Source organism: Acipenser ruthenus, chromosome 28 (genome assembly GCF_902713425.1).
Source record: "Acipenser ruthenus chromosome 28, fAciRut3.2 maternal haplotype, whole genome shotgun sequence".
NCBI lineage: Eukaryota > Metazoa > Chordata > Actinopteri > Acipenseriformes > Acipenseridae > Acipenser > Acipenser ruthenus.
In genome coordinates this window covers 18,593,413-18,611,908 of record NC_081216.1, presented here as the reverse complement: position 1 = coordinate 18,611,908, position 18,496 = coordinate 18,593,413, and the positions used below count along the sequence as shown (strand labels likewise).

The 18,496-nt window shown below is 36.4% G+C and overlaps 3 protein-coding genes across 6 annotated transcripts in view; all 3 read right to left on the bottom strand.

Moving 5' to 3' along the window:
• LOC117434963 (non-muscle caldesmon) overlaps window positions 1-5,161 on the bottom strand; it is a 64,384-nt gene extending 59,223 nt beyond the window's left edge. For all 4 annotated transcript variants that reach the window (XM_059002937.1, XM_059002940.1, XM_059002938.1 and 1 more), the window contains exon 1: window positions 5,026-5,161. In XM_059002937.1, the coding sequence (XP_058858920.1) occupies window positions 5,026-5,105 (80 nt within the window). In that variant the 5' untranslated portion in view covers window positions 5,106-5,161. The remainder of the gene's footprint in view (window positions 1-5,025) is intronic.
• Window positions 5,162-6,845: 1,684 nt separating this feature from the next.
• LOC117435189 (troponin I, fast skeletal muscle-like) lies at window positions 6,846-9,743 on the bottom strand. The gene is made up of 5 exons (XM_034058211.3): window positions 9,593-9,743; window positions 8,902-9,030; window positions 8,169-8,258; window positions 7,566-7,739; window positions 6,846-7,281 (listed from the first exon to the last, which is right to left on the bottom strand). Exons 1-5 carry the CDS (start codon window positions 9,620-9,622, stop codon window positions 7,189-7,191), a joined length of 516 nt encoding a protein of 171 aa, XP_033914102.2. The 5' UTR covers window positions 9,623-9,743; the 3' UTR covers window positions 6,846-7,188.
• Window positions 9,744-13,276: 3,533 nt separating this feature from the next.
• LOC117435190 (troponin I, fast skeletal muscle-like) lies at window positions 13,277-16,598 on the bottom strand. Its single transcript, XM_034058212.3, has 5 exons — window positions 16,474-16,598; window positions 15,964-16,092; window positions 14,856-14,945; window positions 14,270-14,443; window positions 13,277-13,640 (listed from the first exon to the last, which is right to left on the bottom strand). The coding sequence occupies exons 1-5, from the start codon at window positions 16,501-16,503 to the stop codon at window positions 13,548-13,550; spliced, it is 516 nt and encodes a 171-aa protein (XP_033914103.1). The 5' UTR covers window positions 16,504-16,598; the 3' UTR covers window positions 13,277-13,547.
• Between the last annotated feature and the right edge of the window lie 1,898 nt (window positions 16,599-18,496).

Below are 18,496 nucleotides of genomic sequence, written 5' to 3'. Positions count from 1 at the left end.
AAATAATAATAATAATAATAATAATAATAATAATAATAATAATAATAATAATAATAATAATATCAGCTCAGAGGAAACAGAACATATTAGCCTTGAGTTGCACATTATCTGTCATACACCACTCTAATATTGGTCTGTCAATCTCTGGCCAAGTTATATAATTTGCACCTTCTGTGTAAATAATATATATATTTGATGCATACAAACTAATTTTAATTTGGCGCCATAGATTATAGATTTGTATTAGAAATTAAATTGCATAATGAACAATGACAGGATAGTCATAACATTTGTAAAATATTATATGGAATAGCCTAAAATTGTGGAAGCTCATGTTGGGTCCTGTATTCTGAATTCTTCACATTATGCTAACTGTAAATTATATGAGTAAACAGGTGATCTGTGTTGTAATTCTTTATTTTCGGTTATATTATTATCTATAATCCAAAATAAATACTATTTCACATAATAGTAAAACAAAAAGAAACTCAGACTTGTGATTAAACACAGTTTTCTGTGGGAACTAAAATTCCCTTGAGTCTGCTACATATGTGTCTATCACACAAAATGACCTTCTCAGGCCCCAAATGTTTTTAAGATCCAGTAATTCATAAAATGTCTCTATTGCAGGAGGTATGTTGACATTTATTTTGTAAGAAGCACTACCCGAGTTGTACTTATAAGCAGTTAGTACCTATTCTGTCATGAGTGACTCAGAAGTCATCTCCTTGTACAGCTATGGACAAACGTTTTGCATCACCCTATAGAATTAACTAATGTTGCTTTAGAAAGTTGAATGAAACCTGCTGAATAATGTTAAGTTTACATATTGAATTGCACACCGCTTTGTAGTTTTCCATATGTACTAGGATTTCACAATTTAAGGAGATTTGTTTGGCATAAAAATGGAAATGGTACATTAAGCTTTCATTTTCAACACTCGCATGGTGATTTTGAAACTGGTCCTGAAAATTATGAATACAAAGCTTATTGCTTAATGTTATTTTTGAGCACATAAGGATTCTTCCACGAAGAGCCAACTGCTCTAACAAGGCCCATTATGTATTACAACAAGCCTTATCTATTTACCAAGCTTATTTCATCTGTCAAATGTGTAATAAACAGGTAGTTGCTCCATCTCATCTTGCCAGTTGAATTAATAATATCCTTGAACGATTCTTCCATGAGTGATATCCAGTTTAGTCAGTCACTCCAAAGATAGCACTGAGGCATCCCTCTTACAGTACTGAGCTCACATCTCTGATATGCTTAGCAAGCCATCTCCTTGCTGACCTGTATTTGAGCTGCATAGAGTAACTGAAGACCATTCTGACATGACTGACTAAGGCCTGAGAAAGGATGTAGCCCACAGACTGCTGTAACCATAGATGGGCAGCTGACAGTTCCCAAAGGCTGCTGAAAGTAAATGGAGTCTACTGGCAAAGAATCACAGGCTTATTATAAACTAACAACAGAGGATTTAAATTAGTGGGCAACACTTTCAGTTCAGGTATTGATAATTGTTTGAAAACTAAAGTTTAAATACTTTGTAATTAATGCTTACCATTTATATTGATAATAGATGGACTGATCAAACTATGAATTAACTCCATGTTACTACTATAGTTATAAGTGTGTATTGTCGCTAGAAAGTAATGCTAAAAATAACAGTACTTAGTAATTACAATGTAAATCATTTGATTACCAGAGATTTATCTATTCAAATTACCAAGGTTTAATTTATGTCCAAAATAACATGAGGTAAAATTGTAAATTAGCAATCCCTCAGTTTCATATGGTGATTAACTTTGCAGAATTCTACATGTGAATTCAAAATATGGATAACACTTCAGTATCTTAAAGGAGTTTCCTGAATGAGAGCCATGTGCAGCTCTGCTGTTATACCGTAAATGCAGTTACATGTATGACTTGAGTGATGCATGGACCAGCTTACCTTGTTTTTATTCATGTCAGGTTGTAGCTTATCAGAGATTTGTAATAGGTAGTTGCATAATATTTAAATACTTGTGTATCATGTGCAAAATAAAGCAATACCAAATCTATTGCCACCCAATTTATATTAAATATAAATGTTCCTCTTTGTTCACACACAGTCAATATCAAAATGAAACACTTTTCAGATAACGCTGCCACTCACAAAACTGAAGTGTGTGTTACTCTAATGCTTCAGACAGCAGTCCACCAGTGAGACAGCCACACTGGTTTTGACTGTGACCTAAACTGAAATGAAGATTTTCGGTCTCTGCCCCACCCTGGAGCCAGCAAACAGCAGCTGTGACAACATTTATAGACTGTTCCCCTGCACTCATAGAGACTATGCAAGCTCTAAATAGTGCCAGCTGTATATATATCACCAATTCGAAGGGCAGCCTTTGCATCTTCCACAGCTTTCTTTGCCGCCCACTTTCTTCCAGTTTTCAACACAGGTGCTGCCTCCCTTACGCATTTATCGCGTGACTACTAATGTCATTTCCAGTCTGACCTTGGCGCACTTAAACTCCTCGGTTAGAGCAGAGACTGGTAGCTGCTGTATTTCCTTTACAGTGCCTTGCAAAAGTATTCAGACCCCTGACTAATTCTCTCATATTACTGAATTAAAAATGGTACATTGAAATTTCGTTCTGTTTGATATTTTATTTTAAAACACTGAAACTCAAAATCAGTTATTGTAAGGTGACATTGGTTTTATGTTGGGAAATATTTTTAAGAAAAATCAAAAACTGAAATATCTTGCTTGCATAAGTATTCAACCCCCACACATTAATATTTTGTCGAGCCACCTTTCGCTGCAATAACAGCTTTAAGTCTTTTGGGGTAAGTATGTACCAGGTTTGCACACAGTGTCGGAGTGATTTTGGCCCATTCTTCTTGGCAGATTTGCTCCAGGTTGTTCAGGTTGGTTGGACAACGCTTGTGGACCGCAATTTTCAAATAGTGCCACAGATTCTCAATGGGATTGAGATCAGGACTTTGACTGGGCCACTGTAGGACATTCACCTTTTTGTTCTTGAGCCACTCCAATGTTGCTTTGGCCTTGTGCTTGGGATCATTGTCCTGCTGAAAGGTGAATTTCCTCCCAAGCTTCAGTTTTTTAGCGGACTGAAGCAGGTTCTCTTGCAGTATTTCCCTGTATTTTGCTCCATCTATTCTTCCTTCAATTTTAACAAGATGCCCAGTCCCTGCTGATGAGAAGCATCCCCACAGCATGATGCTGCCACCACCATACTTCACTGTACGGATGGTGTGTCTTGAGGCATGGGCAGTGTTAGGTTTGCGCCACACATAGCGCTTTGAGTTTTGGCCAAAAAGCTCTATCTTGGTCTCATCTGACCACAAAACCTTTTCCCACATCGCAGCTGGGTCACTCTCATGCTTTCTGGCAAACTCCAGACGTGCTTTCAGATGGTACTTTTTGAGTAACGGCTTCTTTCTTGCCACCCTCCCATACAGGCCAGTGTTATGCAGAGCTCTTGAACGGAGCACCATTACTCCACTCCCAGCCACTGAACTCTGTAGCTCCTTCATAGTGATTGTTGGCCTCTCTGTGGCTTCTCTCACAAGTCTCCTTCTTGTTTGAGCACTGAGTTTTGAGGGACGGCCTTTTCTTGGCAGTGCCTGGGTGGTGTGATGCAGCTTCCACTTCCTGATTATTGATCCAACTGTGCTCACTGGGATATCCAAACACTTGGATATTATTTTGTACCCTTTCCCTAATCTATGCATTTGTATTACTTTATCTCTAACTTCTGTAGACTGCTCTTTGGTCTTCATTTTATTATTATTATTATTATTATTATTATTATTATTTATTTCTTAGCAGACGCCCTTATCCAGGGCGACTTACAATTGTTACAAGATATCACATTATACATTATTTTACATTATACAGATATCACATTATTTTTACATACAATTACCCATTTATACAGTTGGGTTTTTACTGGAGCAATCTAGGTAAAGTACCTTGCTCAAGGGTACAACAGCAGTGTCCCCCACTGGGGATTGAACCCACAACCCTCCGGTCAAGAGTCCAGAGCCCTAACCACTACTCTACACTGCTTCAGATTCACAGCCTGACCAATGATCCTTCAACAGTGGGGTTTTTATCCAGAAAATGTGACAGTAACTTTAATGGTTCACAGGTGGAGGCCAATGGTAAGGTATTTGTGTCCTCGTTAGGGCAATTTCTTTCATCGGTGTAAACTGGGAGCTTCCACAGCACAGGGGTTGAATACTTATGCAAGCAAGATATTTCAGTTTTTTATTTTTCTTAAAAATATTTCCCAACATAAAACCAATGTCACCTTACAATAATTGATTTTGAGTTTCAGTGTTTTAAAATAAAATATCAAACAGAACGAAATTTCAATGTACCATTTGTAATTCAGTAATATGAGAGAATTGGTCAGGGATCTGAATACTTTTCATATATACTGTATATAATAAAAAGCTATTCATTCATGACAAACAATTAGGTGTATGAAGTTTTGCAAACAATCCTGCGGGTGGCGTACTTTAGCTGTCGGTACAAAATCACCAACTTCAAGCAATGACTGAATGTGAGCTGATTAAACTAATATACTGTATTTATATATTTTAATAACAAATCAAAAGACCATGTGAAACAAGTGCAAAAGGCAATCGTTATACTGGTGCATCTAAATCTATCAAGACACAACTCATAACAATAGTTTATACAAGGCAGCTAATTGTTCCTACCTTCAATGCAAATATTGAACAGAGCACTCCATCTCTGCCTTTGGATAATGGAGAGGGCTCTAGTCCTGCCTTATAAAAATGTAATACAGTATTTTTGCACTGTACTTTTGCATTTTATTTCATGCTTTTCCCATGGTTATACCATGCATTTGCAATAGTTTACCCTGGTTTAATAATATGCTTTAGCATACCTTGCTGGTCTTTACAATGCTCACAAATGCTTTTATAAGGGAATCCAGCAGCTTACATGAGAAAAACAACAAAACAAAAAAAGCACCAACTTACTGCTGAGTTTCTTCTAGTCCCTCTTGTCCAGTTTGGTTCCTCTCCTCTGTATCACTCTGTAGGTTTTGTGTATCATCCATTATTTTAGTTTATATTGCACTACACAGCGCACTTACAAAACTTTTAAATTGTTGCTGTTCACTTCCTGCAGTGTAAAATTAAATGTTCTACAGGAAACCAGTCAGAGCATCACATGGTGTTGAGCTTATATTAGCCCTTATAAAGGGATATCACGGTATTTTTGCTTGGTTATACTATGCATTTGCCATAGCTTACCCTGGCTTGCCATGTTTATTAATATGCTTTACCATAACTTGCTGGTCTTTACAATGCTCACCTTTGCTTTACCATGTTTGATTATACTTTGATAAGCTTTTACTATAGTAAAGTGTTATAAAGGAAGAGCCTGGTATTGTCAAACAATGAGAATGACAGATTACAGTTTCACTAAATTATTTAGGAATTATATAAACAAAATGATCTTCAGTGACAATACCAGAGCATTACAATGACAATTGTATAGTTATATAGTATTCATGGAATACCAATGGAAAGGTATTCCAAGAATAGCATGAAGGACATGCAAAAAATGTGTTGTAAACTCTACACTAGAGACAAGAGCTCAGTAAACGTGGCGCATTGTGCTACTCATGCTCTAACAGGTTATGCATGACACTGTGATCAGACACACCTTTAACTATCAAAGGTGCATAGAATGAAGTAATACAGATAGTTTAATTAGAGATGTTATTTCCTGTCCAGCTCACCACCTCTGCGGCAAGAGCCACTTAACTTGTAATACTGTAGGGGCCTTACACTTTAAATATCCAATGCCCTACAGGATTTCTCCTAGTCGCCAGCTAATTATTTCTCACCTAAAAGCACTTCAAGCATTTGCTTTTAATTGTGTTATTGCTGGTGTGGTATAGACTCGAAAGGAGCCATTCACATGCCTTTGAATTGTGCAAATTAAGCCTTCTATCTATAGAAACAAAGATTAAACAGGGTGAATTTGCAGCCTCCTACCTTCACAACAACAATAATAGCAATAATAATAACAATAACACACCAAAAATTAAACACATTTTCAATACTATAATACTAATCATTATAAAATAAAGGTATGTTCAGTATAAAGTAATAAACAAGTGTTTGACACCTCAAAAACAAAGCATCTAATAAAATACATTTAATGAGTATTGCATTTCTCTGTAAAACTGATTAGAATAGTTTTTTATATAGCTAATAAAAGAAGAAGTGAAACTTATTTTTACTGCCTCCCCTACTAAGTGGTGATCTGGTGATGTGTTGATGGCAGCACCTGGTCCCACACTGTGGTTTTGGTGTCTTTTTGGGTTGCGTGGTTTAGTTTACGGGTGTGACCATACCATTATGATCATACACACTGTAGAAACACATACTGGTTGTCAGCTTGTTGTCTCTGCGAGAGGTCTGTAATGTATTTATTGATGATTATAAGGTGAACATTTGCCTCAAACATGCTGGACGAGGCAGCAGACCCCCCATAACAGCACCAAGGGTGAAGTTGGGGAGGGCGGTGGGAGGCAAATTAATGTACAGGTTCAGATCGTACTGGTTTTGTGTCACATGCAAACAATGGCCTCAAATCTCATCTTTTTTTTTTTAATAAGAAACAATTTAGAATGAACTTTAAAAGCCACAAATCATACTGCACATGAGATTCAAACTGCACGAAGTGTCATTCCATACACTAGTCTTCACAATGAATCAGTGAGCATCATTTGATACAGGCATTTGCAAAAAAATCAAGGAAAAAAGACACCTCAGATCACAAAAACTTGAAAATGAAAGCTTTCTTTAAACCATTTATTTACACATGTAACTTTGCAATGAAATATATTTCCAAATAAAATATATTTAATGCACATCAACTGTTTCCAAAGCTGGATGTTTTGGTAGCTCTACAACAACAGCATTGCTAGAGCAACAACATGGTAACAAGCAGCTGAATGTAAAGCCAGCCTTTGGTTTTTAAAGTATACAAAGTCCGCCTGAAGAGATCACCGACCATATGTAAACAACAGATCAGAAGAGAGGAATTATGGGGGATGAAAGATGGGTGATGCAATGTCGGCCTACATAAAATGTATTAGAAACAAAAAATGGCTGCTGATGCACTGCTTAAGCCTCAGATTCAAACATCTTCTTCCTGCCTTCCATGCCAGCCTTATCTTCAATGTTCTTACGCCAGTCACCAACCTCACAGATGTCTTTCTGTAAAGCGAGAAAGAAGGAGCACAAAATTCAGAAAGGGTCTTATCAAAGTAAACGACATCATATTATATCTTTGGTTGGTTGTAGAAATTTCTACAACAGTTAGCGTGACTGATTCTGTTGTAGTTTTTTTTAGAACTGCCCTCAAATTAGGAAAATGGGATGTTTTGTTCAGATTTTATTGTGGGATAACTGCAATACATTTGTGTAAGGGACTATGCTAATACAATTGTAACTGTTGAAGAGAGCTTGAACAGGTCCACCACTCCATAGCAGGCTCTTACCTCTTTCTCCTCTTTCTTCACTTGTTTCAGGTTGGCTCTCAAGTCCATGGACACCTTGTGCTTGGAGCCCAGCAGAGCCTGCAGCATAGCGTCAGCAGACATACGCACTTTGCGCAGAACTGGCTTCTTGAACTTGCCTTTCAGGTCAAACACTTTCTGTTTCAGGTCCTCAATCTGTAATAGGTAAAGCATGATTTAGCTTTGAGAGCCTCGTTGCCATGAAATTGAGGTTTTCCTATCCCAATATGCAGATTGGTGTTTCTCCATCTCAGTTTTCATTCTCGGTAACAGAATCTATTTTCCTGAACATTTGCCAAAAATTATTATTATAGTCATAACATTTAATTAATTATGAATAATAATAATAATAATAATAATAATAATAATAATAATAATAATAATAATAATAATAATAATAATAATAATACATTCATGGAATGTCTGAGCTGCACTCAACCCAAACACTGTACAATGTATAGAGTTGAATATTGTGTTACTCTGTTTAACAGGGCAGAGGCTGGGCACAAACTGGCAACCCCATGCAACACAAGCAAGCATCTAAACCACAATGCCGGGTAAAATATGAGAAGGTGATGAGATTACCTCCTTGGTGCTCTTTTTAGCTTTGGATTCCAAGTCATATCTCTCCTCATCAACAACATCAATCTTTCCATGGAGCTCTTTGCATAGATCCTAAGGGCATAAAGGCATTACATACATTATTTAGCAGACGCACATTTTAAATAGTGTGATGTACAGTTCACGCATGCAAACACACATTTTTTTGAGGGAACTGATTAATAAAGGTGGAACAGAATAAGAATGTCCATGAATGTGAATACATGTTTAATGGAAATTTAGATTATAAACTGTTCCCCAACTTCGATTTTACAAACACAAAAGTTTGTAAAACACACAGAAAGTTATATATTACAACGCCTGCCCACCTCAACAAAACAGGGTGTTTCCACTGCTCGCCTGAGCGGCTGAGCGCGGCTTTCTGGTCATTATGTGTAGCCAAACTGGCTACAAAGAAGAGCATCCTCATGTAACCATGGAGATGTTTAAGCTGTTTGATATATAAAAACTAAGCGATGTTGTTTTACATTTAGCAGTGTGAAACCTTCATTTTAAAGAGAACACTGAAAGCTAAACACAATACGATCCCACAATCCCCCAGTGACCTGCAAGAATTTTCGAGGTTGTTTGGAAATAAGCACCGAACGCACTTTTGATTTCGGTGGATAGCCGTGGGCAGCCGAAGCCTGTAGTGCCAGGCAGTGGAAACAAGGCAATAGTTTTTACTTTATCAAAATAGTAGGCAGTAATACAGTACCTGCAGTTCTTTCAAGCCACTACCCAAGGACAGCGGAGGGCATTTCTCGTTCAAGTAGCTCAATTTCTCTGCTGCTCTTTCAGACTCCTCTTTCTCAATTTCAGCCTTGGCAATCTGGAGCATCAAGCTCTGCAGCACAAGAGAAACCACTCAGTGACAGAATGACACGGCTGCAAAATCTGGGGTTATGGCTTTAAATGGTGCCATCAATTGCATACAGCTGATTTTCTTCTCTAAATTTGAATCCATATTCTATTTGTATTTGTCATACAGTGGAACTTGTGTAGACAGTAATTGCCATTCAGTGGACTATGTAACAGTATTATTTATCTACAAATAGCCTGCTACATGTGTTAAGACAACCTGTGCTTGAATTTCCAATGTAGTCACTAAAGACATTCTTTTTAACACATTGCTCCTACAGTATGTTAGCCCACTATCTGACTTATACATAAAAAATAGTGAATCTTATACAGTAAAGTGCAGTACATACTGTATATCATTTCCAATCAACATGGTTTAACCAAATCAGTGAATTATCTACGGTAATTAAAAATAAAGCATGAGCACCATACATATTTGGTGTAATTGAATGATACACGGTTACTTGGTATTTAAATTGTATATAAGCAGCAGATTGAGAAATTTAACTGCTTTTATTAAAACTGTTAATTATTGAAAGATACTTTACCTTCAGATGCTGCTTACGGCTAGAAGACATCTTCTTCTTCTGCAGATTGACAAGAAAAAAAGGGTTTATCAAAATCTACACTATAGTATTACAATAATAGTGAAATAAAGGTTGGGTACATTGGAAACAGTCACTCTCCCAGTATTTATTTATTTCTTAGCTGTCGCCCTTATCCAGGGCGATTTACAATTGTTACAAGATATCACATTATTTTTACATACAATTACCCATTTAAACAGTTGGGTTTTTACTGGAGCAATCTAGGTAAAGTACCTTGCTCAAGGGTACAGCAGCAGTGTCCTCACTGGGGATTGAACCCATCACCCTCCAGTCAAGAGTCCAGAGCCCTAACCACTATTCCACACTGCTGCCCAATAAAAAGCTGTTTTGTTACTAATATAAAATGTGTGTTTTTTTAATAGATAAGAACGGTAATTAAAATGATGTCAATGCCTGGATTAAGTGTAAGTCATACGTCTATCTGTTTTAAGGGTTACATGTTAGAAATTAGAAATAAGGAGTAGAACATTTGAATGGATGGTTTCACAGACTGATTCAATTCTAATCATGGACTACCTCAGCTAAGGTAAATGTTTTTTTTAAAACATTTTTTTATTGCTTTAGCCTGTATCATTTGTATTCAAGTTTCTGAGCATTCACTACATTTCACATGTTACCAGCCATGGAAAGCTTCCAATTTACCTCTTCGCTGTGGAAGGAAAGAAAGAAAAATGTCAGTTTCACATCAATAAAACACAATTGAAATGTGTAACTAGCATAATAGAGGAGTGCATTAAACACATATACAGTATACTTACTCTCCCATTTTGATTTGTGTGTTGTCTTACAACCTGCATCATAAGAAAAATATGTTTTTGTTATGTTGTTTCTATTCTATTCTATATATTTGCTACAAGCAATCTAACCATCCACCTGCCAGTTTTGACTGTACCACATGCAAATGTATTACTATTCATTTTTAGTACCACTTTTGTTAAGGTTTGAACCTTGTGATATATATTTTTTACATTCTGTATTACCAAATAACAATTTTGACATTAAGATGTTAACAGCATAGAATTAGAAGCAGCAGTTCCTGCAACACAGTACAGTATTAGGCTGTTAACATAGTTATGCTTCTCTGTGATCATGTGTCTTCGCATTTACACTGCAAAACAGGCCCACAAAGTTTTGTGCCTTAACAGATGTATTTCAATTCTTGAAACAGGATGCAATTTCATGGTTTTGGGTATAACTGTTTGCATATACTGTATAGGTTCATATTTGTATACAAAATAAATATTCTATTATTAGTAATAGTAAATTACCCATGTAAAGATTCCCCACTGTTAATGTGCACAGTGATTAGTTTACCATGCTTTACTATGCTTTAACCATGGTATTCTGCTGTATGATTTCAAAGGGTAATGGCACGTCTTGGAATTTCCGTGGTATCTATTTTAAACCACAATCCAGAGCCAGTTAGAAAATGCTTCTAAATTTGGGCAGGCTTTAAAGAAGAGAGACAGCTGTCTCCTTGGATAGCTTGAGTGTATACCACCCCCGTCTCCAACCCCTTCTCTCTTTCTTCCCCCCCCCCCCAAGAAGTATGTAGAATTGAACACCATGACAGGTGGCAGCATTCTAGAGTTCTAGAAGAACATCAGTTCAGAGGCACTAGGGTGTAGAAATGTCAAGGGTGAGTGGTTATGCTATCACTTGGCATTTTAAATAAAGTCAATGTTTCAGACTATCATATTTTTTTTTTATATTAAATGTTTTTAATACCCATTGAGATGAAGCCGTCCCATTTACAATGGTGTCTTGGCACAGTAATTTGCAATGCTTTCTTTATATTATTAAGTAACAGAATTATATCTCAGATTTGTTTACACACAGGCACACCCACTTTTTTTAATTAGCTTTTTTTTTAAGAATGTAAATCTATTTTATAATAAATAAAAGCATTTTTATTTTTCTGAATTCAAAGTAAATATTTATAAAATGGATTTAACTAAAACCACTCCACCAGGGGTTTATTATCGTCATTTAACTTAAGGTGAGGATTAAAGAACCATATATCTCTGTTTGCCCCATATCTTAATATTACAAGTTTATTTTGTGACATTTTCTTTCAAATTGGTTAATCAGTACATTGATTGATTATTCACACATTTCAGAGCCCCTTTTAGTAATACAAAAACTTTAACCTAATAAAATACAGAAAAAACGTTGTTTATTTAATTATTAATTATCAATTATAACGTATGTTACTGTAACCTAATTCATGTAATTCAGTCAAATAAAATTTAAGATTTTTTTTTTAAAATTTGATTATAACAATACAAATCTAATTTGAACAGCATTTTTCCTCCCCTAAAAATATTTTAGTAAAGAAATGGAAGTCTCACCTAGAAGATTGAAGTACCGGACAGAGAGCTGGTGGAGGGATGCAACAGACTCACAAGCCACGGTTAGCTGTATTAGTGGGGTGGTATAAATGCCTTTCTTTGATGGCTCAGCAGAACCTTACTATTCTCTTTATGGAAGTGAATAACCTCTCAGACCAATTAGACCCTGAGCTCCAGAAATACAATCCCGACCCTCGCCCTCCTTCATTATAAATAGACCTTCCCTGCAAGCTGGCTTCAAGAACCTTCATGAATGCTCATTCAATAATAAAAATGAAATTGTACTCGATATTATTATTATTAATTATTTCTTAGCAGACACCCTTATCCAGGGCGACTTACAATTGTTACAAGATATCACATTATTTTTATATACAATTACCCATTTATACAGTTGGGTTTTTACTGGAGCAATCTAGGTAAAGTACCTTGCTCAAGAGTACAGCAGTAGTGTCCTCCACCTACGAACCCACGACCCTCCGGTCAAGAGTCCAAAGCCCTAACCACTACTCCACACTGCTGCCCTAAAAGAAAAATTTATTTCTTAGCAGACACTCTTTTCCAGGGCAACTTACAATTGTTACACGATATCACACAGATATAAACTGGGCTTTGAATGTAGTGTAACTAAACCCATGGAGTGAAGCTTCATCTTTTCCCTGTTATATGTGGACTGAACATCTAATATATGGAACTGGGATTACACTCTGAAGAGCAACTCTGACAACCTCTTTTTTATATTCAGTTGTTTGTGGCTTTATTACTGGTCCACCTTTTATTCGTCATCCTGGTACCTTTGCTGGTCTCATTGCAGCACTAGTGTGAGCTTAAAGTACAACACATGAAGTACCTGTAGGCAGCAGCATCTTTCATATAGCTGCACATTCCAATTTGACTTATAAAATACAAGCATAGAGCCAAAAGATCTTCAGCAGCAGAGATTAACCAGCAAACTCAACGGGGTCTTTAGCGCCATCTCCTGGTTGAATTCAGGAAAAACATTTCACCTGTGTACCTTTACTCACCAGAAACACATAGCAAGACCTTAGCAGACCTTCAGATGAGGATTCAGCCCTCTTAATGTACCATTTCTAGTTTCAAGTTTGAAAGTGTCATTCAAAACACAGTGAAAGTGTTGCATAGACTTCTGGAGGGATTGAATCTTGATACCATGTGAGCGAGTGCCTTTACCTTGGGTGGGAAGTGTGAGTTTTATCCATGCCTAGACACAGTAAGAGAAGCCAGTGGAAAATAGAGCTCAGGTCACATAGGCTTAAAAATGAAAGCTTTCTTTAAATAGTTTATTTACATCTGTTACATTGCACTAAAATATATCTCTAAACAAAACATATCTTTTGCGCATTAACTGTTTCCAAAGCTGTGTGTTTTGTTATCACTATGGCAACAGCTGTGACCCCCACCCAGTTTCCAAAGTCCACCTGCAGGGTCAGCAGAAGAGAGAAGTGCATTTAAGACTTATGGGTAATGCAGTGTTGGCCTACATAAAATGTATTAGAAACAAAAAATGTCTGCTGATGCACTGTTTAAGCCTCAGATTCAAACATCTTCTTCCTGCCTTCCATGCCAGCCTTATCTTCAATGTTCTTACGCCAGTCACCAACATCGCGCAGATCTGCCTGTAAAGCAAGAAGGAGACACAACGTTTAGAAAGTCTTCTCAAAGCAACCACACATGAAGTTGTGATATAAAGGCAGGCTCAGCCGGTGAATAAAAAGGGGTTTGCAACACTTGTGAGTCTGCACAACCTGAACGAAAATGCTGTGAGGAATCTTACTGCAACTCCCACTGTTTTTTTTTTTTTTTTTTTTTTTTTTTTTAATAGTCATATCTTTCAAATGCTGTAATCTTAGAAAAACAAGCTTGGATATTTGTTGCTTTTTAAAGAAATAGAAAAGCAGTCAATACAAATAGAAAGAACAGGGTTTGGACAATAAATATTGTCATTTATATGATTGATTAATTTGTTATACAAATCCCCAGCATGTTTCTGTAATATATAAAAAGTGCATCTCTTTGTTGTAAGTTTTCATTACAGTATTCATAGTACTTAAATTGTGGTTGCTTAATTTTACCATATTACATAGTCATAGTGTCTAAAATACTCCAGAATCTGCAGTTTATTGTTGATATACTAAAGTACGGGAATATGCAGTAGCATTGTATTGGGCCACTGGTGCAATAAAGCAAGCTTTGAATTTGAAGCAATGAGCTTAAACAGGTCCACCACTCCATAGCAGGCTCTTACCTCTTTCTCCTCTTTCTTCACTTGTTTCAGGTTGGCTCTTAAGTCCATGGACACGTTGTGCTTGGAGCCCAGCAGAGCCTGCAGCATAGCGTCAGCAGACATACGCACTTTGCGCAGAACTGGTTTCTTGAACTTGCCTTTTAGGTCAAACACTTTCTGTTTCAGGTCATCAATCTGTAACAGGTGAAGCATGATTTAACTATACATAACTATACATTCATGGGATGTCTGGGTTGCACTCAAGCCAAACACTGTACAACGGATATAGCTGAATATTGTGTAACTCTGTTTGGGACGGTAATTGTACTTCCATATATAAAATTTAACAAGTCCCTAAATTGTTTCTTCTGTACTCACAATTGGCTACTGAGAAGCTCATGCAATGCCTGATGCAGTCTCACCCTCCCACTGTATTGACAATTTGTGGATTAAACAGTACAAGACAAATAACTTGCTATTCTGCTTCCTTTGATTTAGGTTTAGTTTTGAAGGCCAATATAAAATATAATACTCTAGAAGCAATCTACAACAACTAGTGATGCTATAAAATGTGTATGCTTAATTAAATACAAAAAAGAATAATTACATCCTTGTTGTTCTTCTTAACTTTGGCTTCCAAGTCATATCTCTCCTCATCAATAGAATCAATCTTTCCGTTGAGCTGTTTGCACAAATCCTAAGGATAAAAAGACACTGCAGTCATTATTGCAGTGAACTCTGTGTTCATTAAGAACACAGTCAAAGTTTCTTATTCACACACATGGGAAATGTACATTCAAAAGGCAACAGTGATTACTAGAAGCTGCTTTAAGCAGGACATCCACCAGAGCATCTAGTTGTACACTTTAAAAGCTAAACAGTCGAATCCGGCTTTGCATGGAACCAGAAAATTGTGCCTAATAGAGTGTGCTAGTTTACAGAGGTATTGTAAAATATAATACTGTACCTAAAAACTATTTAAAAAACTCTATCCAGGTACATATTGTAGAAGTACTGTCAAGATATATCCTGTAATTCAAGGATTGTATCAATTAAAATGTTACTTTCTCCTTAATGTAAAAAGGATTTTACTGCAGCCGTAGTATACCTGTGGGACATGTGCGTATTTACAAAACATATTTGATTCTAAACTAGAAAAGAAAAATCACATGACTTGCTGCTGGACTGCAGTACGGTTTACATTAGTTTGAGGGAGACAAGACTTACAAATCATAACGGATTCCAGAATAGACCATTTCTGGATTACAGAGGGGATTATGCCATTCATTTCAATTGGGATTTAGTCGGGACCCAAAACATCTTGCCTAATTGGACAGAATGCTGGTTTGTAGAGGGGCTGGATTGCACTCCCTTTTTATGATTGAGTTTAATGGATGTCCCATAGAAACTACTTAATAAAGTGAAGTGAATGATGTTGACTGTATTCAGATATGCACTGTATTTGTTTTGTTGTAATGTATAGATGTCACTTATATCATCTGAAATGTCTTGGTATCACATAGCTGGTATTGCATGGAAATAACCCCAAAAGGTTTATTTAGATGGTAAATACAAAAACATAAAGGGTAATGTATACAAGTTGGTATGCAGTACTTGAACATAGGACAGCCCTCTCATGGTGCTATACCTATTTGCATTGTACAGTGCAGCACACTGTGCTTTTTTCTGTTGCATTGTGATGTAAGATGTGGTACCTGTAACTCCTGGATGGAACTACCCAGGCTCAGTTCAGGGCAATGCTCCGCCATGTAATTCTCCTTCTCAGCTACTCTTTCTTCTTCCTCCTTCTGAAGTTCCTGCTTGGCAATCTGGAGCATCAAGCTCTGGAGAACAAAAAAGAAAGAGAAATCGTTACATTGGCAGAGTGACAGGCCCAGCAGTTACATGAACTGCAAAATGAAACTTTCAGAATCGAACCTGACCTGCACACAGTAGATTATCCAGTCCAAAATGAGGTTAATGTTAGAAATCAACAGCAAATTGTACTGTGTCTAAGATATTCTGAAATAATGCTTATACAGTGTTAACGAATTTAAATAAAAAGATGCATAGAAAGTTCTTTGGAATTATTATTCTTTAGAAAGACTAAAATGAAACAAGTGGCATTACTCGTTTGCCGCCTTATGCTTTTTTTTTTATAGTTATGGATGAATTAGAATTCTTCAAAAACCGAACTAAGAGTTAATTAACAAAATATACTTTACCTTCAGATTCTGCTTACGGCTGGAGGACATCTTGGATTTCTTCTGCAGATGGGACAATTAAACAAAATATGAGTTTCGATGTCTAAACAAATACACTACTGTATTTGCAACCCAATGCAGTTAACACAGCAAATGAACCATGCATGCCAACAGTCCCTATATGGTCGGGACAGTCCCGATTTCCTAGCAAATGTCCCTCGTCCCGATATTTACCCATAGAAAAAAAAATATTTATTCTGCACAGCAGAGTTAGTGAAAACCACACGCTGTGTTCTTCATGCAGCTGACACATCTGCTGATCACTAACTTATACAAAGGTAAGAACGCTTCATTATGTCTATTTTTACTGGTGTCCCGCTAAACAGTTTCCAAATGTTGGCAAGTATGAATGAACATAAACAGCATGTTAACTCAGTTAAAAAAAAAAGTGTTAGTGGTTTGTATTAAAAGAATAATTAATATCAGTAAGTGAAATAGCAGTAATGCAGTATGTAGAAAAAAAAAAGTTAATAATGCTGAATTCTCCCAACAGAAAGGACAATCATATATTTAATTACTAACTAATCAAATATGTATGAATAATTTAAATGTGAAAGTAATGTAATATTGTTGTTAAAGTTTAATCCAAAGTGTCTTCTGCTTAAGTAGGTGACAAAGGACCAAAAACACATAAACAGTTGGTTTTACAGATCTTGATTAGCACTGATGCTAAGAGACAGAACAGTCTAGGCCAAAGCAATTAACTGATGCCCATAATCATTTTGAAGAAAGTTGCAGCACCCCCAACCCCCGTCCCCCACCCCACACTTTGTGTGAAAGGTTACAGCAGCTGTCACCAGAAGCCACACAGTCATGAGCACATCACGTGGTACCAGGCACCAACAACTGCCAATTTACCTCATCACTGTGGAGGAAAAGAAATACAAATGTCACTTTCAAGTTCAGGATAAACAATCAAGTTTTCTAAACAAAATAATTAAAAAATTGCAAGCAGCAAAAATATACTTACTCTCCCATCTTTATCTTTTGTGTGTTTCTTTTTACAACCTGCAACAAAAGAAAATAAATGTGGACGTTCTGAGAAATGTTTGCAACCATGAATTCAAATTAAGTAAACTTCCACTTAAGCCATAACTGATATAAATGTGTCTGGGACAGGCACTTTACACTATCACCAATTACAGCATTCTGTTCCAGTAATTCAAGGGTATATATTGTATTTTAAGTGTCATTTTGGTACTATATATAAATCCATAGAACGTTTTTATTCTAAATTTGGACTCGTACAGTACACCATTCCCCTATCTCATTTTAGGATCACCTTTCTGAGGGTGCTAACTGTCCCTGTTCTGCACCATTAATGAATGGTTTTGATTTACAAGCAGCTGATTTTGAATGACAAGTCGGGTCAGCTGTCTTTCAGCAAGCCAATACACTCTACACCAAACAGTTGGAATTCAAGACTTCTGAGGACTATAGGGGCTATGGTTATCAACACTATATAGGAATGCCCAGGGTCAGCGTCCCTGCTTGCACTTGACAGTTTACATACTGGTACTCTGTGTTCAACTTAAAATCCTCCGCTATCAGGTTCACTTAATTATTGAAGTTGCATGTTTTACAACTTGTTAATGTGCTTATTCAACACAAGGGACCATGTTTTCAAAGTGTTTACTCCAGTCTTCAATTAACTAAACAACTAAGTTATCTATTTCAAGTTCTCTTAAGCCCTTTATAAAAGTTGTTTTTCATTTTATAACTAACATGATTTTTTCTCCTTTCAAAAATTAAGAGCTAATTAAAGAATTGAGAAAAAGCTTTGAAAATATGGCCTAAGATCTTTTAAGAATTGTTAGCATTTTAATGAACCTATACAAACACACACAGACATCTCTCTCTCTCTCTCTCTCTATCCATAATATGAAAATCTTCAAATAAAAGTTTAATGAGATTTGTAGTTTTCACTTGTAATTTTAAAAAAGCAGGAATAAGGTACATTTACATAATGAATGGCTGAATCATT